Raw genomic sequence first — 23,413 nt, 5'->3', positions numbered from 1 at the left:
TCAGTATGGATTACATCTCAATGTCAAGAAAACAAAAATCATCACCACTGGACCAATAAACAACATTCTTAACAATGGAGAAAATATTGAAGTTGTCAAAGACTTCATTCTTCTTGGATCAACTATCAACACTCACGGAAGCAGCAGTCGAGAAATCAAACAATGTATTGCATTAGGCAAATCTGCTACACGAGACCTTTTGAAAGTGTTGAAGAGTGAAGATGTCAGCTTGAGGACTAAGGTGCGCCTGACCCAAGCCGTGATATTTTCAATGACCTCATATGCATGTGAAAGCTGGACAGTGAATAAGGAAGACGGTAGAAGAATTGACGCTTTTGAGTTATGGTGTTGGAGGAGAATATTGAAAGTGCCATGGGCTGCCAAAAGAACCAATAGATCCATTTTGGAAGAAGTGCAGCCAGAGTGCTCCTTGGAGGCCAGGATAGCCAAACTTCGTCTCTCATACTTCGGACATATTGTCAGGAGATAGCAGTCACTGGAAAAGGATATCATGTTTGGTAAGGTGGAGGGTCAGAGAAAAAGAGGAAGACCCCTAGTGAGATGGATTGGCCAAGTGGCAGCATCGATGGACTCAAGAGTGGCAACAGCGGTGAGGTTGGCCCGGGATCGGGCAGTGTTTCATTCTATTATGCATAGGGTCGCTATGGGTCAGTACCAACTCGATGGCACCTAACAACAGCAACAACTATATTAAAGATATTGTCCAATGATTTCTGTGTTCCATTGGGTCACTTCTCATTGGAATAGGCACAAATATGAATCTCTTCCAATCAGTTGGTCAGGTAGCTCTTTCAAATTTCTTGGCATAGTTGAGTGAGTGCCTCCAGTGCTGCATCAGTTTACTGCAAGATTTCAGTTTGTAGTCCATCAATTCCCGGAGCCTTGTTCTTTGCCAGTGCCTTCAGTGCACCTTGGACTTCTTCCTTCAGTACCACTGGCTCTTTATCATACGCTACCTCTTAAAATGGTTAAATATTTACCATTTGTTTTTGGTACAGTGACTTTGTCTATTATTTCTATCTTCTTTTGATGCTTTCTGCATCATTCAATATTTTGTCCATTGTTGTTTTTGTTCAGTGTTGTCAAGTTGGTTCCAACTCATAACAATCCTGTATAGGGTTTCCTAGGAGAAGCTGTTGGTTTGAACTGCTGTCTTATGGTTTGCAGTCCAGTGTTGATCCTACAGCACACCACCAGGAATCTGTTGTTGTTGTTGTTGTTGTTGTTGTTAAATACCGTGGGGTCGGTTCTGACTCATGGTGACCCTGCACGGGGTTTCCAAGGCTGTAAATCTTTACGGGAGCAGAAAGCCTCATCTTTCTCCCATGGAATGGCTGGTAGTTTCGAACTGCCAACCTTGAGGTTAGCAGCCCAATTCATAACCAGTATGGTACCAGAGCTCCTTTGGAATCTGTTAGAATCCTTTAATATTGTAAGTCAAGCCTTGAATTTTTTTCTGCAGTTCTTTCAGCCAGAATTAAGTAATATGAATGACAAAGTGGTGGAGTTGGTGGCTGGACACTTTTCTTTAAAAGACTACATGAGGTTTATTGTTATTATTGTTAATGCTTAATATTTATAAATCAGGAAATTTTCTATTTTAAAAATCCAGATTTCCAACTTCTCATAAAAAATGAGAAGGTAGTCTTTCCTGTGAAGCAACAGTCTTGCCTAGATGTGAACAGGCCCTGAGACTGTTTTCAACATAAAACGGGGTAGGAGCACTCCTTACAGCCAGTCCACTCAACCTACTTAACTGCTCTGATAAACATTGGAGGTTAGAATTCTTAATTTAAATGGACAAACCCTATAATTTTGTTTTGTTTTTTTAATGTAATAACAATTGAGTTTGTGATTCTGAAACCTACTTACTTGGTCCAATTAATTGTACCCAATCCCATCAATTGTGTGGAAATGGGCCATGAGTCAGAAGAAGGTTGGATTTAAAAGAGAGAGCTGGGGATTCATTGGAATTAGAACCTGGACCAAGCAGGAGCATCAGAATATGAAAGATAGGATCTGAAATGAGGTTGGGGATTTCTCACCATCTTGTTTTCAAATGCAAGACAAATTAGTGGACAAAACTAGTCATAATTGAACTGTTGAAAGTAAAACTCTTTCAATTATGATTGGAACCCAGAAGACATAATAATGGATGGCACAAGTGGTTACAAGCTCAAATACTAACTGAAACATTAGCAGTTCAAACCACGCAGAGGTGCTTCAGAAACAAAAAGCCTTGAAAATCCTGCGGAGCGCAGTACTCAGTACACACGAGTTGGAATCGCTTAGAGATCAACTAACAGCAATATACGGATAGAGGATTTTTAAAAGGGCATTTGCGGAGCGCAGTACTCAGTACACACGAGTTGGAATCGCTTAGAGATCAACTAACAGCAATATACGGATAGAGGATTTTTAAAAGGGCATTTGCGGAGCGCAGTACTCAGTACACACGAGTTGGAATCGCTTAGAGATCAACTAACAGCAATATACGGATAGAGGATTTTTAAAAGGGCATTTGTGTGTGTTATCTTACAAAATGATTCTGTTAATCTTGTGAAGGTGAAGTATCCACCACCCATCCACTGCCATCAAGTTGATTCTTACTCATAGCAACCCTATATAGGATAAAGTAGAACTGCTTTTTAGGTTTTCCAAGACTGTAAATCTTTAGGGGAGCAGACAGCCTCATCTTTTTCTCATGGGGCCACTGATGAGTTTGAATTTCCAATCTTGCAGTTAGCAGTCCGATGCTTAAGGTGCTGTGCCACCAGGGCCCTTTGAAGGTTGTTGTTGTAAGTAGGTCTACCTTCTCTTTTTGCAAGTGAAAAAACAGGCAGGGGCAGATTAATATGTCCAGGGGCACACAGCATTTAATAAAATATGGAGTAGCCTGTACAGAGACTTTAAGGTAGGTGAATGACTCCTTAGACTGACCCCTCTCCCTCCAGAGAAGATCCTTCTTGATAGTGACACCATAGAGACAATTCTATCCATCTTGACATCTTTTCCTTGACTACGTCTTTCCAGTACGCCTCACAGGAACAAAGTATGGCTGTGGACAAGGAGGCTGCGGGGCGTGTACCGTGATGGTGTCCAGGCTCGATCCCACATCCAAGAAGATAAGGTATCCTTCCCAGAAGCCTGGAAACTCAGAGTATACTGTTTCTTTGTCAGGCTTCTAGTCTCATCTCACAGCTGAAAGAGATTTTCAGTGGTCCACCAAGCCTGTGATTCTTGCCATCTTTGGATCTTAGATCCCTCAAAAAGCTCGATAAATCTATGAACCATCTATTCAGAGAATACATACTCTAGTTACATTGTTCATACAGTTTCAGGTAGCTCATGACCCTTCCAAGTCACATTGATGCACGCCAGATTAAGAAACCTCAATTTAGTTCAATTCAATTTACAAATGAGGTTCAAAGAGTTTAAGTGACTTTTTCAAGGTCATACTCTAGTAAGTGGTAGAATAAGGACTTGAACCCATGTTCTGTGGCTCTGAAGTTAATGCTATTTCAATTGTTGGGCTAGGCCAAAGGCCCCATAGATTAGGATCTTGGGCTATGATTACAATATTTAATTAAGAGCTAGACTCTAGAACTTGAGCTTCCCCAAAATCTATTAGCCAAGAAAGCAAGAGATGGTCTAAAATACAGGCTATCCATTATTGTTGCATGACCTTATCCAGAAAGCTTAAAATTAACAAGTAAAAAATTTCCTAAATATATTTGTTGTTGTTGTTACATGCCATCAAGTTGGTTGTAAATGATAGTAACCATGTATAGGGTTTCCAAGGAGCAGCTGGTGGGTTTGAACTGCCAATCTTGCGGTCCGCAGTCTAGTGCTGATACACAGCGCCACACCAGGACTCCCCCTAAACATATAGATATGGGTAAGGGACATAGGTGTGTGCCTTCTGTTGTTATGGTGCTAATGCGCCAACCACAGTCATGGTGACATGAGTCCATTTCTATTCCCACAGGTCCATCTGTTCTGGGCTTGGAAACTTTTTCTAATGTCCAGATTCTCCCCAGGAATCCCCAAAATCTTATAGCTAATACAGAGTCAGCAGAAAGGACTCTAAACTCAATCCCCTGCCCTCCCTCAGTTCCTCAGCCCCTAGACTGAGTCATAGTTTGCTGTGAGTTCTCTGCTGCCCTTGGTCTGCTTGTGGTCTCCCCACAAGCTGTTGTTCACCTTTCATTTCCCCTGTGCTTCTCTTGCAAAGACACTTTTCCGTCACCGCCTGCCTGGTGCCCATCTGCTCTCTGTATGGAACTGCCATCACCACTGTGGAAGGTGTTGGAAGCATCAAAACCAGGATTCACCCTGTACAGGTAAGATGACATCCCAGGTGTCTCACTTTCTAACTTTATCTTTTGAACAAATACTGTGTTCACTGTGCTGCCTGAGTCTCTAGGTTATAGTCAGGTAAGTAGAAGCTTTGGATGCATATTGGTCAGGATAATGGCATCTGGTAAATTATTTCAGAGAAGGCTAGGAATCTGTCTGAATTAGATTAGATTAGCATCTTTTTTCTTACTCTTGCTACTTGAATCATAACAGAATTATCAAAATACAGACTGATGCTTATCAGACCGTGTTGTTGTTAAGTGCTGTCAATTCCGACCCTGTATAGTATTTCTGAGGAGCAGCTGGTAGGTTTGAACCACCAAATTTTGGATAGCAGTCCAATGCTTATTCTACAGCACCACACCAGGACTCCTAACAGATCATGGTGGTGATGGTGCTTACGTATCACTGATTCCGTTGCCACCCTGCCTAGGGTTTCCAAGGCTGTAAATCTTTCTAAGAGCAGAAAGCCTCATCTTCCTCCTGCAGTTGTCGTTGCTAAATGCCAATTCCAACTCATACAGACCCTGTATAGGGTGTCTGAGGAGTAGCTGCTGGATTTGAACTTCTGATCTTGTGGTTAGCAGTCCAGCGCTAATCCTACAGAGCCACACCAGTAGTTTCAAGACTGGTAAATTTGAACTGCTAACCTTGCGGTTACAGGCCCTGCTCGTAATCCTTTATCAGACTATAATCTAGAATAAATGTCTCCCAGATCAACAGGATAAAATTCAGGCTTATCCTCTGGGACATGGAGTATTTTAGGAGTTAAATCAGAATTGGTGGGTAGGGCCGTGGACCAAGAGTGGAATCTAAAACTGAGTTTAGCAGACTAATCATTTCTCCAAATCCTACACTGAAACCAGAATGCACAGGCCAGATTTAGGAGTACTGTGGCATGCATGTCATTGTCATGTCATTGTCATGGTGCTTGGGGAGTCATAGAACCAGAATGATCAACATTGTGAGTAGTTCCATGTCTATTGGACAGAAAGTTGGACTGGATGTTTACATGCAGGTCAAGAAACCTGAATTCTGGGATTTCATTATCGTACATTCTGATCTCTACAAGTAGAAAGGTTTAGGTATTTGACCTTCGGAAAGCATTGTAATGATGGAATATGGCATCTGAGTCACCTCATCCAATCTGACTTGGTGAAGAGATGATCGCAGACTAATGAGGAGGAGGGGTTCATTTACTCAGGGAGTGAGTTCTACTATGGCAAGGGCATGAACCCTCGCGAGGAGGTGGTGACCACAGGAAGGCAAAGCCTCTGACCAGGCATGTGTCCTTCCAGGAGAGGATCGCCAAGAGTCATGGCACCCAGTGTGGATTCTGTACCCCTGGGATGGTGATGTCCATGTACACGCTTTTGAGGAACCACCCGGAGCCCTCAGAGGAGCAGCTCACGGAAGCCCTTGGGGGTAAGTCTGACATGGAGAAAACCTACCACCCACCTGAGGTCAGAAACCAACTATGCTAAAGGCTGCTCCACCCCACCCCTAACATCCTCCCAGCCACGTGTAGGAGTCCCTTCAGCTGTTTGTAAAGGAGGCACAGTTCAGCCACGAGTAGAGAAGAATGGCAAGTGACACCCTGTTTGTCTGAGCAAATGCTTGGAACCGCTTCCACAGGACTCATTCATGGCACGGTGGCCCAAACATCTACCTTGGCCCCCAATTCTCCATCCATTCACTTTCTTGGCTTTGCTCATTAAGGATCCTTCAATATCAAAAGGATCCTTTAAATGTTGCAATATGTTTAAGTTGCTAAAATGGAGGCCATGAGCATACCCCGCTTTCAGCACTAATAAATATCCTTTTCAGATGCCAACAATCCCTAAACAAGTGATCCATTCTATACACGAGATCTTAGATTGATTCATGGGGACCCTATAGGACAAAGCAGAACTGCCCCTGGTGTGGCACTGCAGGATACGGCACTGGATCACAAGTTCAGTTTGAACCACAAGGTTGGCGGTTCAAACTCACCAGCCACTCCTCGGAATCCCTTTACAGGGTTGCTATGTGTCCTAACTGACTCGACAGCATTTAACAACAACAACAACCTTTATGGCCGCACACTGCCTCATCTTTCTCCTGGGTTCAGACCTTTCGGCTAGCAGCCATATGCTTAGCCATTGTGAGCTAGAATCAGCTCCAGGGCAATGGTAGAGTTGGTTCCAACTTATAGCAACCCTGTATAGGTTTCCAAGGCTATAAAGCTTTACAGGAGCAGAAAGCCTCATCTTTGTCCTGCAGAACAGCTGGTAGTTTGGAACTGCTGACCTTGAGGTTAGCAGCCCGACTCATAGCCACTACGCTACCAGAGCAATAGGTTTGGTTTAGTCTTAGATTGAGTGCTGACAGGTGAGCACAGACACACTCATCTCATGCACCAGCCCCTTCACTCTCTCGGCTCCAATACAGAACATTAGATGCATTTATGAAGTTCTTTGGTGGCACTTTGTCCATAAAGCCTGGTCAAATCTTTATCATTGAAAACCTGTGGTTCTCAAACTCTACAAAAGTACCTGCAGATCTATGAAACTCAGATTCCAGAGCCTACCTCAAATATTATGAATCAAGGATCGCCATTTTTAATACTACCTTTCTACTCTTTCAGAGCTTTATAGCCTTGGAAACCCTATACTAACCACAACCCCACTTCCCAGGGATTTTGATTCACTGACCCACTGAGAAGCACTGCTGGCAACATGTCCATGGTACATGAGTGCTCTGCTTGTACACCCACCCTCATGGCCATAGTACCTTAAAAACCATTCGCTCCGCAGGTTCAGACATTTGGTAGATGTGCATGACTGAGGAGCCAATGGGCAAAGCTACCATCTATGGGATTATGACTGAATGCTTCTAAATCAGAAACTCACCCAGGAGAACCAATGCAGCAGCAGAGTGGGGCCTTGGTTCATTCCCTCACGGTCTCCACTGGCTGGCCCTGCCACACACCACACATTGTGGAGAGCCTGGTGCTAAACCATTCAAAGATGACCCACTTGTGGCAGAGCAACTTCCTGGCTTCAATCTGTTGAAAGCCCTTGATACAAGGGTTTGATAAAATAATAAAAATAAAGAATAATAAAAAGAAAAAAAACATTTTTAAGTCAATTAATTTTTTAAAAAGCAACTAGCTGCTGTGGAGCCGAGCTCGTGGTAACTAGTGTGTGTCAGAGTAGTAGGTTTTAGTGGCTGGTTTTACCCAAGTAGATCTTCCTGCTGTGCTTCGTCCCAAGGTGCCTCGAGTGGACTGAAATATCCATCGTTTCATTTAGCAGGCCCATGTTGACCATTTGGGTCACCCCAGGATTCCATCTTGTTATTGTTGTTAAGTGCCATTGAGTTGGTTCTGACCCATAGGGACCCTGTATAGGGTTTCTGAGGAGCAGCTGGTAAATTGAACTTCCCACCTTGCAGTTCAAATGGCTTTGCAGTCTGGCACATTAACACACAGCGCCACACCAGGACTCCAGAATTCCATCTAGAGCCTTGGAAATTGTCTAAATTGCCTGTTATGGGTACCCCAAAATCTTGAATAGTGTCTGAGATATAGTTGTTGTGAATATATACTTGTTGCATGAATATATAAATAAATTAATTAATGCAAGATGGATGAAAGATCTTACTGGCTAGAGTGTTATCTTTTTATCTCTTTTTTTGGTTTTAGCAAACAAAATTTTATTTCCTCACACTTTAGGAGGTTAGAAGTATGGATTCAGGTTGCCGGCTCTAAGGGCAGACTTTCTCTGACAGATGTGGAGAAAGGTTCCCTTCTCTTTTCATCTTCTGCTTCTGGGCAATCTGCATGTGGCTTGGCATCTCTCATCTCCTGTCTCAGTTTGCTCATTTGCTTGTTAATCTCTTTTTATCGCAAAAGAAATTGACTTAAAACACACCCTACACTAATGTGATCCCATCAACATAAGAACCCCATTCTCAAATGGGATTATCAGCCACAGCTATAGGGGCCAGGATTTATAGCACATACTTTTTCAGAAGACAGTTCAATCCATAGCAGTGCATATATATTGTATTTGTTTGTGCCATTAAGTCAATTTCAACTCCAAGCACTCCTATGTGACAGAGTAGCCCTGCCCCATAGAGGTTTCCAGGCTGCAAGCACTACTGTAGCAGAATGTCAGGTCATTTGCGTTTTCTTTTTGACTTTAACAAACAGAACTTTATTTTCTCACAGTCTGTTGTGGTTGAATGCCATCAAATCTATCTGACTCATAGCAACCCACCCCAAGGAGCAACTGATAGGTTTTAACTGCCAAGCTTGCAGTTAGCAGTCCTCTTCTTATCCACACCACTTTGTTGTTTTTGTTAAGTGCTGTTGAGTTGCTTCCAACCCATAGAGACCCTATATAGGGTTTCTGAGAAGCAACTGGTGAGCTTCAACTGCCTACCTTGTGGTTCAAACCAACTTTGCAGTCCAGCGCATTAACACACAGTGCCACACCAGGACTCCTCACACCAGTATAGAAGGCTAGAAATCCATGTGCAGAGCACCAGCACTAGGAGAAGGCTTTTTTGCTCGCTCTCTCTCTCTCTCTCTCTCTCTCTCTCTCTCTCGGTCTCTCTCTCTCTCTCTCTTTTTTCCCATTTGTTTTGGGGAAAGGTTCTTGTCTCCTTTCAACATCTGTAGATCCAACATTCATTAGAGATCTCCACATGCATCTTGGAGTCAGTCATCCCCTGTCTAGGAGCTTCACAATGCAGGGACCAGGGTCCAAAGGATGCATCCCACTTAGTTGTAATAGGTCCTCTGCCAGATCTTTTCCCAAAGAGCCACTAGGAGAGCTTGAACCAACGAGTGTCCAACCATTATGCCACTAGGGCTCCTTTTCATACAGTGTCTTCTTAAGGACAGAGAATAAAACTGGAATGGAAGTGGTAGGGAGGACAGTATTCTAATGACAAGAAAACAGCACTGAAAAGTTTAGCAGCTATGAAACACTCAAAAACAAAACAAAACAAAAAAAGTTGGGTCTGTTTCAGTGTTCAAAATAAAGCCTGCTAAAATAACACCTACACCTACTGACAACTATAAGGAGCCTAGTAGCTTAGTGGATTAGGAGTTGGGCCGCTAACTGCACGGTCAGCAGTTCGAATCTACCAGTCACTCCATAGGAGAAAGATGAGGATTTCTGCTCCTGTAAAGACTTACAGCTTCAGAAACCCTATATAGGGTTACTGTGAGTCGGAACCAACACAACAGCCCACAACCACAACCACCACCATTGACAACTACATTTCTTCTCTGATCAGGCAACCTATGCCGCTGCACTGGATATCGACCGATTCTTGCGAGTGGAAGAACTTTCTGCATGGTGAGTAGGTGACTGTGTGAACACTCTGCAGAATATGCACAAATGACAGTCACAGTTTGTGAAGACTGGAAACATAGGAATTGAATTATGTAGGCTATCTAAGCAGAATATAAGGGAAACCTTGAGTGTTAGTTATAACTACCTCATGGGAGTTTTAGCTACTTGTAGAGGACAGATGGCAAGAAGTGGTTGTTGTCAAATCAAAGCCACAAAGAATACTCAGGTGATCTACTCGGCCATCCAGGCATTTTCCAGGTGGGAAAGCTCACATAAATCAAAGGAGACTAGAAAGGGGATGGAGTTTTGAGTTGTGATACAAAGTTAGTACCAGGAATCCTGGCCAGCTGGAAAGGAATGAGCAGATAAAGAATTTGAATAGGCAGAGTAGACTCCAAAATCCATCCCCAAATTGCCTCACTGGATCATTGTGAAGCTCAAATGAGAGATCACAGGTAAACCACACAACAGAGTCTCGCTTAGCACTTAGTAAGAATTCAACAGTGCTGCTACTGTTATTGAGGATGTTGTATATGCTGAGTAACATTTGATGGGGAGACCAGGAGCAGATAAGCACATTGCTCTCTGCTGATTGTACCATCCATAGACCCAAGCAAAATGGACTCTGCACTTTAGCGGACCCCTCTCTGGCACTACTGCAAACATTCCCGGAAGTCTGTGGGGCAACATGGCTTACCTACCTGGAGCCCTCACTCTTCTAATCATGCTTTGGGTATCCAGGACCACAGAATTTCCCACTTCTAGAGACTACGCAAACTTCTTTCCTGAGTTTAGGAGTGGCCAGCAATCGGCTGTTTGTTGGAGGAATGGATTGATTTAGACATTCAGAGTGTGGTGCCCACACAGTATTTGAGGCTCCTTGCTAGTCAGAATAAGGCTTGTATCTACTGTGCCAAAATAAAACTGGCTTCTTGCCATTTTGCTAGCTCCCGGCCAATCACAGAAACTCTGAGCTTTAAGTAAAAGAGGAGGCTCTACTAGCTTGGCTCAGCTGTTTGTACTTCTTGGACAGAGACAGGAAGATGGCAGCTTGAGACACTTGGGCAGAAACTGATTACTGAAATCCCTGAAATTATTTTAAGAGATATATAGGACAAATGTACTTGAGGAAGAAACTCTAAGAGGCAAATTTGGAAGTAATGAGAAAATGAAAGACCAGGCAATGGAATGCTGCTTTAAAATGCATTGATTGTCAATCAATCCCAGTTAGCCCAATGCAGACCCCAAATGTCCCGGAGAGCTGCTTACCTTTTTAAAAAAAAAAAATAATAATATTTTGTTTTAAAAGCCCTTACATGGGATTATCATGAGTTGGAAAAAAACTCAACAGCACCTGGATACTTAGTATTGCTAAATCTTACATATGTTATTATTTTGAAGTTCCATCAAGTTGTGCCAACTCATAGCAGCCCTGTATAGCATTTTCAAGGCTTAAAAGTCTTTGCAGGAATGGAAAGCCTCATCTTTCTCCCATGGAGCTACTGGGGGACTCAAACTGTTGACCTTGTGGTTCACAGTCTAGTACTTATCCCCTGGAGTCAGCATGATTCCTTATATATGTTAGTGAGGGCATAAATTGATACCTCCCAGAAAAGCATTTCATCAATTAATTCTACCGCTGGGAATTACACTAAGAAGCAAATCCAAATCCAAAGATGTGCACAAAACTGTATATGCAAAACTAATTATTACAATGTTATTTATAAGTACGAGATATAGGGGGGAAATTAAGTATGAATCAATAGCAAATTTTACACAAACAACTCATCTGTAAGTTTGTCATGCTGGGTGTCTTGCTTGTTGCTGTGTTGCTGAAAGCTATGACACAGGTATTTTAAATACCAGCAGGGTCACCCACAATGGACAGGTTTCAACTGAGCTTCCAGACTAAGACAGACTAGGAAGGAGAGGCAGAATACTTCTGAATGTTTAGTCGCTGAAAAACCTTATGAAGAGCAGTGGAACACTGTCAGCACCAAAATACTGAATACTGAAACATTATGAATAGCACCAAAATATTATCATATATAGTGCCAGAAGATGAACCCCTCAGGTTGGAAGGCACTCAAAATACAACTGGGAAACAGCTGCCTCCTCTAAGTATAGCTGACCATGATGACGCAAATAGAGTAAAGCTTTGGTGACCTTCCTTTACTAATGGAGTTTAACTCAAAATAAGGAAAATCGATTGTAAACATCCATTAGTAATTGGAACATGGGATGTATGAAGTATGAATCTAGGAAAATTAGAAGTTGTCAAAAATGAAATGGAAAGTATAAAGATCAATATCCTAGGCATTAGTGAGCTAAAATGGACTGGTATTGGCCATTGTAAATCTGACAATCGTATGGTTCACTATGCTGGGAATGATAAAGAGGAATGGTGTCGCATTCATCATTAAAAAGAAGTTTCAAGATATATTTTAAAGTATAATGCTGTGATAAGATAATATCCATACACTATCATTCAGATTTACAGACCAACCACTAAAGCACTAAAGTCAGTGATAATGAAATTGAAGAAATCTACCAACTTCTTCAGTCTGAAATTGATCGAACATGCAATCAAGATGAATTGTTAGTTACTGGTGACTGGAATGCAAGGGTTGGAAACAAAGAGGAAGGATCAGTAACTGGAAAATATGACGTTGATGATAAAAACAATGCTGAAAATCGCATGATAGAATTTTGCAAGACCAATGATTTATTCACTGCAAATACCTTTTTAAAACAACATAAAAGATGACTATACATATGGACCTTACCATATGAAATACACAGAAATCAAATTGACTATATCTGTAGGAACAGACGATGGAAAAGTTTCATACCATGAGTCAAAACAAAGCTAGGGACAGACTGGGGAAAAGATCCTCAATTGCTCATATGCAAGTTCAGTATGAAGCTGAAAAAAATTAAAACAACTCCACAAAAGTCAAAATATGACTTTGAACATATCCCACCTGAATTTAGAGATCATCTCAAGAACAGATTGATGCACTTGATACTAATGACTGTAGATCAGAAGAGTTGTGGGATGACATCAAGAACATGACACAGGAATAAAGCAAAAGGTCATTAAGGAGACAAGAAAGAAAGAAAAGACCAAAATGGATGTCAGAAGAGACTCTGAAATCTGCTTTCCTACATAGAGATGCTAAAGCAAGTGGAAGAAATAAGGAAGTAAAAAAACTGAACAGAAATTTTCAAAGGGCATCTCAAGAAGACAAAGTATTATAATGAAATGTGCAAAGACCAAGGGTAAGAAAACCAAAAGAGAAAAACATGTTCAGCATTTCTCAAGTTGAAAGAAATGAAGAAAAAATTCAAGCCTTGGCTTGCAATATTGAGTGATGCAGAAATCATCACAAGAAGATAGTAGGACTACAGAGAGTCACTATATCAAAAACAAATAATTGATGTCTAACCATTTCAAAAAATAGCATATAATCAAGAGTCAAGGTGCACTGAAGTCACTGGCAAAGAGCAAGTCTCTGGAAATCGATGGAATACAGATCGAAATCTTGCAACAAACTGATGCAGCACTGGAGGCATTCACTCATCTATGCCAAGAAAATTGAAAGACAGCTATCTGGCCAACTGATTGGAAGAGATCCATATTTGTGTCCATTCCGAAAAGAGGTGACCCAAGGGAATACAGAAGTCATTGGATAATATCATTAATATCACATGTAAGTAAAATTGTGCTAAAGATAATTTTTAATGACTGCAACTGTATATTGACAGGGAACTGCCAGAGGTTTAAGCTGGATACAAACAAGGACATGGAACAAGGAATATCATTGCTGGTTTCAGATGGGTTTTGCCTGAAAACAGAGAATACCAGAAAGATGCTTATCTTTGTCTTATTGACTGTGTGGATCATGACAAGCTATGGTGAGCATTAAGGAGAATGAGTATCCTGGAACACTTAATTTTGCTCCTGAGGAACCTATACATAAACTATGGGGCAATCATTTGAACAGAACAAGGGAATATTAAATGGTTTAAAGTAAGGAAAGATGTGTGCCGGGTTTGTATTCTTTCACCATGCTTATTCTGTTGTGCATAGGGTTGCTATGAGTCGGTACCCACTCGATGGCACCTAACAACAACAACAATTCAATCTTTATGCTGAGCAAATAATCTGAGAAGCTGGATTATATGAAGCTGAATGCATCAGCAGGATTGGAGGAAGACTCATTAACAAACTGCGATATGCAGACGATAAAACTTGCTTGCTGAAAGTGAAGAGGACTTAAAATGCTTACTGATAAAAATCATAGTCTTCAGTATGGGTTGCATCTTGATGTAAAGAAAACAAAAATCCTCACCACTGGACTAATAAATAACATCCATGTAAATGAAGAAAAGATTGAAGTTGTCAAAGACTTCATTTTGCTTGAATCCACTATCAACATTCATGGAAACAGAAGTCAAGAAACCAAGCTACATTTTGCTTTAGGAAAATCTGCTGCATAAGACTTCTTTAAAGTGTTCAAGGGCAAAGATGTCATTTTGAGGACTAAAGCGTGCCTGACCCAAGCCATGGTATTTTCAATAGTTTCATATGCAGTTTGACAATGAATAAGGAAAACCATAGAAGAATTGATGCATTTGAGTCATGGTGTCAGAGAAGAATATTCAAAGTACCATGGACAGCTAGAAGAACAAACAAATCTGTGTTGGAAGAAGTATAATCAGAATGCTCTTTGGAAGCCAGGATGGTGAGACTTCGTCTCTCATGTTTCAGACTTACTATCAGGAGGAACCATTCCCTAGAGAAGGATATCATGTTTGGTAAAGTGGAGGATCAGCCAAAAAGAGGAAGACCCCCCAACAACATTGATTGGCACTGTGACACAGCAATGCATTCAAGCTTAACAATTGTGAGGATGGCACAGGACCAGGCAATGTTTGAGTCAGAAGCAACTCTACAACACCTAAAAACAACAACAATTTTGGGGATAGCCAGAGATGGAAAATTATATTTTAAGGGCATTTTGATGATATGGAGGATGTTCACAGTTTAAAAAAAAAAGGGGGGGGGGGGAAGGCAACTAAGTGAGCTAAACAACAGGCAAATAAATGAACAAAAAGGTAAAATACAAAGTATAAGCCAAATATATGGTATATCAAAACGTTATCAGTGGAACAAGGCAATGACAGTTAACTTTTATACTTCTATACTCTTTGTGTGGAGCTATAGGATAAGCACTGGACTGGTAACCAAAAGGTCAGTGGTTCAAACCCACCAGCAGTTCTTCAGAAATCCTATACAGAGTCACTATGAGTCAGAACTGGCTCAATGGCACTTAACAACATACTATATATACTATATATGGCGAGTCAGAAGGTCAGAGGCTCAAGCCCACAATCCACTCCATGGGAGAAAGATGAGGCTTTTTGCTCACACAAAGATTTGCAGTCTCAGAAACTCTATACAGAGATGCTATAAGTTGGAACTAACTCCATAGCATTTAGCAACAACAATAATACTACACACTTTTATACTATATGAGGAACAAGGTGGCTATGTAGGATACACACTGGACTGCAAAACCACAAGACTGGCAGTTTAAGCCCAGCAGCCTATCTGCAGGAGAAAGATGAGGTTTCCTACTCCTGCAAAGCTGTATGAATAGTAACTGACTCAATGGCATTTAACAAAAACAGCAACAACATACTCTATATGTTTTACTTTTGTATATTTATATGTTATAGATTGCATTTTATGTAGTTTATATATTTCATACGTGTTACAATTAAGAAGTACTAGTTGTAGTGGGTTATGAGTTGGGCTGCTAACCAAAAGGTCAGCAGTTCCAGTCTACCAGGTGATGAAGCTTTCTGCTCCCATGAGGAGCAAAGTCTCTATGAGTCAGAACTGACTCGATGCCACACAGCCCCACCACATTTGTTACTTTTAGAAAGAAAAATAAAGGAAATGGAGAAAGACTTTGTGATTATACCTATGCCAATGTTGTGTTCTAATAGAAACCCCCAAAGGTGGCTTTAAAAGTCTGAAATCTCACTTAAATTGCCAAGCTTTTCTATGGTTGCCCAAAGAAAAGTTCTGAATTGTAAGTCCTTTCACTCTCATAGGAATCAGATGGTTGTCAGCAGAAAGGAACAGGAAAATGCTGCTTGGATCAAGGAGAAAATGATTCTTCCTCACTTGGTCAGAAAAGCAGGGTGAGTCCCTTTTTTTGTTCTTTTCCTGAGAGTGTTGCTTAAGGGCCTGACAATGTCTGGGGCCGGTGCATTGTTGAAACTGTGCTTGTTGATTTGGGTGATTATTCTTTACTTGCATCTGTAAGTGCATGCATGAATAAAACCACTTTTCATTTGGGAGCTGGATAAAGTGCCGATCTAATAAGCATTGGACTGCTACCCATAAGGTCAGTAGTTCAAACCCACCAGTTACTCCTTGGAAATCCTATTCGCTGTAAGTCAGAACCGACTTGATGGCGCTGAACAACAACAGAAGCCCATATTCTGATGTTTCCCTGCTTATAAAACAATACCCTAATCAGACAAGAGAAAGAAGAACTGACCCTAGGGCATGACTGTCCCAGATATTGTCTCCATTCTTCATTCCAGCTAATGTGACCACTGACCATTCAGATGCTAACCTTTAATGCTTCAGTCCATGGTCCCACAAGGACTCTTTATGAGGATCAATTACAAGGTTCCCTTCTGGAACTAGAAAGACCTCAGAGAGACAGACAGTAAAAGAGGATGAATGTGGGACAAAAAGCTATTTCACCTAATTATCACAATGGCCCCTTAAAATGTTTTATTTCCAGCTAATCATTAGAAGGAGTCCTGGTGTGATGCTGTAGAATAGGCACTGGACCACTAAGCACAAGGTCGGCAGTTCAAACCCACCAGCCACTCCTCGGAAACCCTATACAAACAGGGTGGCTATGAGTTGGAACTGACTCGACAGCACTTAACCATAACAATCTTTCGAAGGAGTCCTGGTGCAGTGCTACAGGATAAGCACTGAACTCTTAACCACAAGGTTGGAAGTTCAAATCCACCAGCTGCTCCTCAGAAACCCTATAGAGTCACTATTGATTGGAACTGACTCAGTGGCACTTAACAACAACAATCTTTAAAAAGTTTAAATGCTTTTCCACTAAAAGGATCAGAGAGCAAGCTGGGACAGAGCTGACAGTGAGCCCAGACCTTCGTCCCTCTGGTGTCTGCCTAGGTTCTTCTCCATTACACCCACCTCCAGCCCTGCTTCCCACAGTTCTCGCCCAATCTTCCTCAGCTCTCTGGGAATGGGGGAATAAGCATCTTCCTAGCCTAAAACAGACCTAACTCAGGCGGGAGGAGAGGTTAGGTAACGTCTCAGTGTGCTTTAGTTTCCTAATAAGTAAAATGAAGAATCATTGCTTTCTTTGTAATTGCTTTCATATAATTGCTTTGAGGACTAAATAAATCACTAACACATGTAAAAGCACTTGGAAATGTAACCACTCAGTAAATGTCAGCTAGAAAACTCTGTGGATCCCAATGGTCCAATCCATAAGCAATCATGGGGATAGCACAGGATGGGACAGCCTGTCATCCTGTTAAGCTGGTGACCAATTCAACAGCAGCTAAAAACCACAAGATAGATATTAAAGCTCGAGGTTGTGTGCAGCCTGAAGAATGCAATCAGTATCACTGAATGTAACAATTGTTGGCATGGCTAATTTTATTTATATTCTCACCATAATTTTTTTATAAAGATGTGTGCGTATGTGCATATAGTTGGGTGTGTTTTACTTATGTTTAGATGTTTATGGCCACTTTTACTCTAACTGAAGAATTTCTTAGGGCTTTTAACAGTTTGAATCCTGGGTTGGCAGGACAGGTGATAGTGACGAGGTCACAGCAAGAGTTATTTCCAAACTTATTTGACCTCTGACCATTTTTCATAAAATGTCTTGGTGTGTCACGGAATACTCTTTGAAGTATTTCATAGAGTACTCTTTTGTTTTGTATCATATTAGTGGAAAATTAGTCTTTTCTTGTTTAAATGTTTCTTATTTAAACTTGCTTTGGTTTGAACTATTTCCCTGCCCAAGTGGAATGTTGTTGTTGTTGTTAAGTGCCATCGAGTCGGTTCTGACCCATAGCGACCCTGTACAGGGTTTCCGAGGGTGTAAATCCTTACGGGAGTAGAAAGCCTCTTCTTTCTCCCGCAGAGCGGCTGGTAGTTTCGAACTGCTGACCTTAAGGTTCGCAGCCCGATTCGTACCCACTACGCTACCAGAGCTCCTTGCCCAAGTGGAATAGGAGTGTCATTATACTCATCCTGCTACATCATGTAAATAATTACAAAGCTGCTTCCAATTAAACTGGGCTGACAGACTATCTTCTTCCTTTCTAAAGATGTGCACTGAATTATTTGTGAAAGAGGAGTTCCAGCCACTGGACTCTACCCAGGAGCTCATATTTCCCCCAGAACTCTTGGTAAGATGAATTGGGTGTTTTTGTCTTTGTTTCAACACCACTGGTTCTAACTCAGTTTTCCTACCTGTGAAACTGTCATATTGTGAAACTGTTTGATCTGACCAAGATGTCTCCTTTCTGACCCCTGACTGACCCTGTGGCACATTCCTTGAAGCCTCGGCAGAGGCTGATTTCTTCATTACTCTTCTTTGTCCTTTACAATGTGTCCGTAATAGCTGTCCCAAATGATACAACTTTGTCCAGCTTCTGACTTGATCTTTCTGGCCATTCTAGTTCAGGAGCCTTCCCTGTTCTTCAGCCATCTCCCCATCTGTGCCTCCGTCTTTCTTCTCATTCAGCCAGTGGTCCCATTTTATAAAGTAACTACTTCTGAAGAGGTTCTGATGTGCTCATTCATTTCATTCAACAAATACGTATTCTTTCAGCAACATGCCAGGCACTGCTTTTGTTGTTGTTGTTAAGTGCCATCAAGACCATTCCAACTTACAGCAATCCAGCCTCATGGTTATCAGTTAAATGCTTATCCTGAATATATGTTGTTATTAGGTGCTGTTGGGTTGATTTAGACTCAGAGCTACCCCACAGGGTTGTCTAGGGGTTACACAGCGGTTAAGCACTTTTGCCTGCTAACCAAAATGTCAGAGAGTAAAGGGCAGAAAACAAAACAGAGATGAGGGATCTGAACTGTGGAAGAGGAGACTGAAATCTTAAATAGCCTGATCAGAGATGTCTCTAAAAAGGTAGTATTTGAATAAAGTCCTGAAGAAGTAAGGGTGCCAGCCATGAGGACATCTGGGGGAAGACTAATCCAGGCAGTGGGAGCAGCAAGTGTGAAGTCCACCAGGGACCAGAGTGAAAGTCAGGCTGACCTGCATGGAGTGAGCAAGAGGAAGGGCAGAAGCTGTGTGGTACAGATCATGTGCACCCTTCCGCTGTTGGCTGTGTGAGACGAGAAGCTCAGGGATTTGGACAGAGGAAGGTTACACAGGAGGGCTATGATCCTACTGGCATCGCAATGGCGCCATCTGGCTGCTGTATTAAGAATGGCCTGCAGAGAGGCAAGGAAAAGCGCAGCAAGCTCAGTTAGGGACTATTGCCATCATGAGAGACAGCGATGGCTGAACCAGTTGATGAGTGACCGTCATAGAAAACAACTGGGTTCTGGATATACAGAGGGGCATCAAAAAGTCCATGGAAAAATTCCTTTATCTTTCAATTCCAGTTTTTCATGAATCTTTTGAAGCCCCTTCTATTTTGGGAAAGGAGCCTGGAAGATTTGCTGACAGACCTGCTGATAGGGGAGAGAGATTAGAATCAAGGCTGATTCTAGGGTTTGGGGACTAAGCAATTGGAAGGATGGAATGGCCATTTGCAGAGATGGGGTGACCACTAGAGAAGAAGGGAATTTTTCCAATTGAGGTTTCCCTGTTGGTGGAGAAGGACTTAGAAAAGGGCTTGGGCATAAGGTGCTCAGTCTTAGACAAATTAAATCCGATCTGTCTCTTACACATCTAAGAGGAGATGTATGCGTATGGATTTCAAAGGACACGTTCCCTAGAGATACTGTTTTAGGCGCGTTGGTATAATTACGGTTTTTAACGCCATGAGACTAAATTATGTTAAATAAATCCATACTGAAGGGTCGGTAACAAGTACAAGCTTATATTATTACTGGTATCTAAAGAGCTGCATTTTAACAAGTCTTAAGCTCAAGGAGTGAATATCTAATTATGGAAATTCAAATAGTAGCCAATGAGTGTACCTGGTATCTTTTGGGACAAGTAGATCCCAGAACCCTGAAATCGCTAGAGGAACATGTCACCACCTTGAACCTTGTATAACCCAAGAAGAAAGATATGAACACATGCCCACACACTTGTCATTTGCCTGTAGAGAATGGCAGAGAACCCAGAAAAACGCACTCTTACTTTTCATGGAGAGAGAGTTACCTGGATCTCCCCTGGGACCCTCAAGGATCTCCTGGAACTGAAAGTAAAACACCCTGAAGCCCCTCTTATATTGGGCAACACCTCCCTGGGTAAGTGCTGACAATGGTTTTCCTTCCTTCCACTGTTAATGCCAAGTGGGGCTTCCTGTCCCCTTCTCAGTTCTAGGCCTATAGAAACTACACCCTTTATAATCAAGTCAGTAGTCTCCAATTGACAGGATGACCCCTTGAGGTATGAATAGTTTGGAGATTTGTTTTGCTTTTTTGTCATCCATCTCATTCTTTTTCATTTTGCTTCTGCTAAATATTGAATAGATATTTTTGATTTTATAAAATATGACTGGGAAAATTAAAAATACAGTGCATATCCAGTTATCACCTCTCACCCAGTTTAAAACCGAGAACTTTGAAGGCCCCCATGGATCCTCTCTAATCAACACCCCCTTCTCTTCCCTCTCAAAGTCTTCATTAGTCTGAATTGTGAGTTGATCCATTGCTTCCATTGTCTTGTTATTATGCCACATATTTTAACACCAAACAATGTGTCATTTCATTCTGCATATTTTTGAACTTCATATAAATAGACTGACCTAATATTCTTGTATAATTTGCTTTGTTCATTCAACATACTTGACCTGAGATTGACTCATATTGTTGCACTCAGCAATATTATACGAATATGACACAATTTAATCATCTATTCTATTGCTGAAGGAAATAGAGCTGTTTTCTGCTTTGACTTTTATAAATATTCATGTATGTATCTTTTGATGCCCATGTGCAACAACCTCTCATTCTTTTTATTTTCCATTCTTGAGTGTAGTGAAGGTAGGAATAAGTAAATAGACATATACTGGGGCACATGCTCTATACATTTACTTGGCAGGGCTAAATGATCGTCGCCTTTATAGACATGTATTGTTCATTTTTTTAAATTTATCCAAATATTTTTTTAAAAATTTCACTACCAATGCACAACTTGGCCAAGGTAAATGTTTTCACTAAGACAAGAATAAGGGATATTTTGGTAATGACTATAACATATGCAATTTTGTAACAACAACCTAAAAAAAAATTATGGCTACATAGGTAGGTAGGTATGCATGTATGTTTATAGGTAGGAGCATGCGTGCATATTCATGTGCATATGTAGGTGTATCTAGAGGTACACATGTATGTGTGTGCTATATATATAATAAAACATACAGGGGGCACAACTATAGATATTTCTTACACATAACCAAATACCTCGCTGGATTGGTTTCTGAGTTTGAAGTCTTAAAACCATCATACTGTGGGACAATTCAATCAATTTGCATACTATAATATATAAAGATTACGGACTATGGCCTAGTTTGGGGTTTTAAAAGTTTGAGAGAGGCCATCTAAGTTACAACTATTGGCCTCTAGTTGTCTGGTACCAAAGAGAAAAAAGGAACCAAAGACTCAAAGAAGCCGTTAGTGTACAGCACTGAATGACTGCAAGGAAGATGGCCTTATCTATCCTGAGACCAGCAGGACTTGATGAAGTGCAGCTACGGCTACCAACCATCCTGACCAGGGACATAATAGATGGACCCTGACAGAGTGGGGGAAAACTGTAGAACAATATCCAAATTCATAAAAAGTACATACTCACTGGACCAGATGGGCTTACAGGGACCCCCTAAACTATCACCCTGAAATAACCTTTAAACTCTGAACTGAAATGACTCCTGGAGGTCATTTTCATCTAGATAAACAGAAAATAAACAATATCACCCTCGAGTATTGTGCTTCTCTAAAAACTTCTACGTAAGACCAAAACCATCAAATTTTACACAAAAGCAAAGATGAGAAAAGGTAAGAGGGAGGGCAGGGAAACTAGACTAAAGGAAACAAAACTACCAAACAGAAATAAGAATAGTGTTGACATCTTGTGAAAATGTAATCAGTGTCAAGACATTTAGAAATTGTTAAATGGAAATATAATTTGCTGTGAAAATTTTCACCAAAAGCACAAGAAAACATAGAAAAAAAATTCATTGTCAAAAAACATTTCCTCTTTCCTAATTCTTTCTAAAATATATTCACTTTTCAGGACCTGCCATGAAATCTCAAGAGCGTTTTCACTCAATTCTCCTCTCTCCTGTTAGAATTCCTGAGCTGTATGTGGTATCCAAAACAAGTGGTGGTGAGTTCCAGGTTTCCTCAGTAAAGTATCAGTGAAATGATGTCTGCATCAAACGTATACTTTCCTGACAATTCAGAACCTCTTTCTACATTGGTACTGTATGGCCTATGTCCCACCAGTCCCCATTTTTCTGATATGATGTAATATCCCCATCATGAAATGTTATTATCAAAATGAGGTATTGAGATGATATCACCCAAGAATTCTCAGTCATCTGCAGGATTCTTGTTCACAAAATGCCATGGTGATCCAGAGAAGAAGATAAATTTGCGGTCACTTTGATCCTGAAAGTGAAGAGAAAGAATTGTCACTGTCCATCATTTATTTAGACAGTCAATTCCATAGAAGTGGAATCTTTGGGGGAGGAAATGTGTTTCTGGTGCTTGAATACTGCCTGTCTCATGGGGGTCTGCCTGGACAAGCATCCCCCATCAGTACAACACCTTTAGTGGCCCACTGTGTGCAAAGAACTACATCAGGCAAAGTGGAAACTTTCAAAGTAAGAAGAAAACACTCAAGACTTTGCCTTCAAGATGCATAGCAAGTTTTTGCACACAAAAAGAACAAAATCAGTTGTTGTCGAATTGACCACAATGCATGACCCAGGTGTGTTAGAGTAGAACTATGCTCCCTAGCATTTTCATTGGAGGATTGTCTTCAGAAGTAAATCACCAGGACTTTCCTCTGCAGTATTTCTGGGTGGACTATAACGTCCAAACTTTTGGTTAGCATCTGAGCACATGAACCCTCTGTTCCTCCCAGGGACTCCTTTTTAAATAAAAGCAATCTTATTTTACTCTTCTTTTCATCTCCTAGAATTCCTAGCACTGTATGTATATCTAAGAAGTACTCAGCCAATGACTGATAAATGAATGAGTAGAAGAATGAATAAATGAGTGGGTCAGAAACTTTAATGTCATGGATTGATGTGGTGATAATAACGTCCTTAAACTTACGCAAGCAAAGTCTACTGAGCCGAAGGTTTTAGTCAAGACTGACATGTAGACAGACTATGGCATGTTCATGGAAGTCAGTGGTAGGCAGGGTAGGGACCCATCATGGCTCTAACCA

General features: G+C 41.1%; 1 protein-coding gene across 1 annotated transcript in view; it reads left to right on the top strand.

The window, feature by feature from the left end:
* The window catches only part of LOC102838328 (aldehyde oxidase-like), a 94,212-nt gene that overhangs the window by 7,369 nt on the left and 63,430 nt on the right, over positions 1–23,413 (top strand). Inside the window, exons 3-10 of the mRNA XM_006862037.1 lie at positions 3,055–3,151; positions 4,256–4,364; positions 5,679–5,805; positions 9,670–9,731; positions 15,855–15,944; positions 18,141–18,221; positions 20,115–20,259; positions 22,250–22,342. Of these exons, the coding sequence (XP_006862099.1) occupies positions 3,055–3,151; positions 4,256–4,364; positions 5,679–5,805; positions 9,670–9,731; positions 15,855–15,944; positions 18,141–18,221; positions 20,115–20,259; positions 22,250–22,342 (804 nt within the window). The remainder of the gene's footprint in view (positions 1–3,054; positions 3,152–4,255; positions 4,365–5,678; positions 5,806–9,669; positions 9,732–15,854; positions 15,945–18,140; positions 18,222–20,114; positions 20,260–22,249; positions 22,343–23,413) is intronic.

The sequence above is a fragment of the Chrysochloris asiatica genome, unplaced genomic scaffold, assembly GCF_000296735.1.
Source record: "Chrysochloris asiatica unplaced genomic scaffold, ChrAsi1.0 scaffold00045, whole genome shotgun sequence".
NCBI lineage: Eukaryota > Metazoa > Chordata > Mammalia > Afrosoricida > Chrysochloridae > Chrysochloris > Chrysochloris asiatica.
The sequence above is the reverse complement of the archived record's forward strand: the minus strand, read 5'-3'. Positions and strand labels throughout refer to the sequence as shown.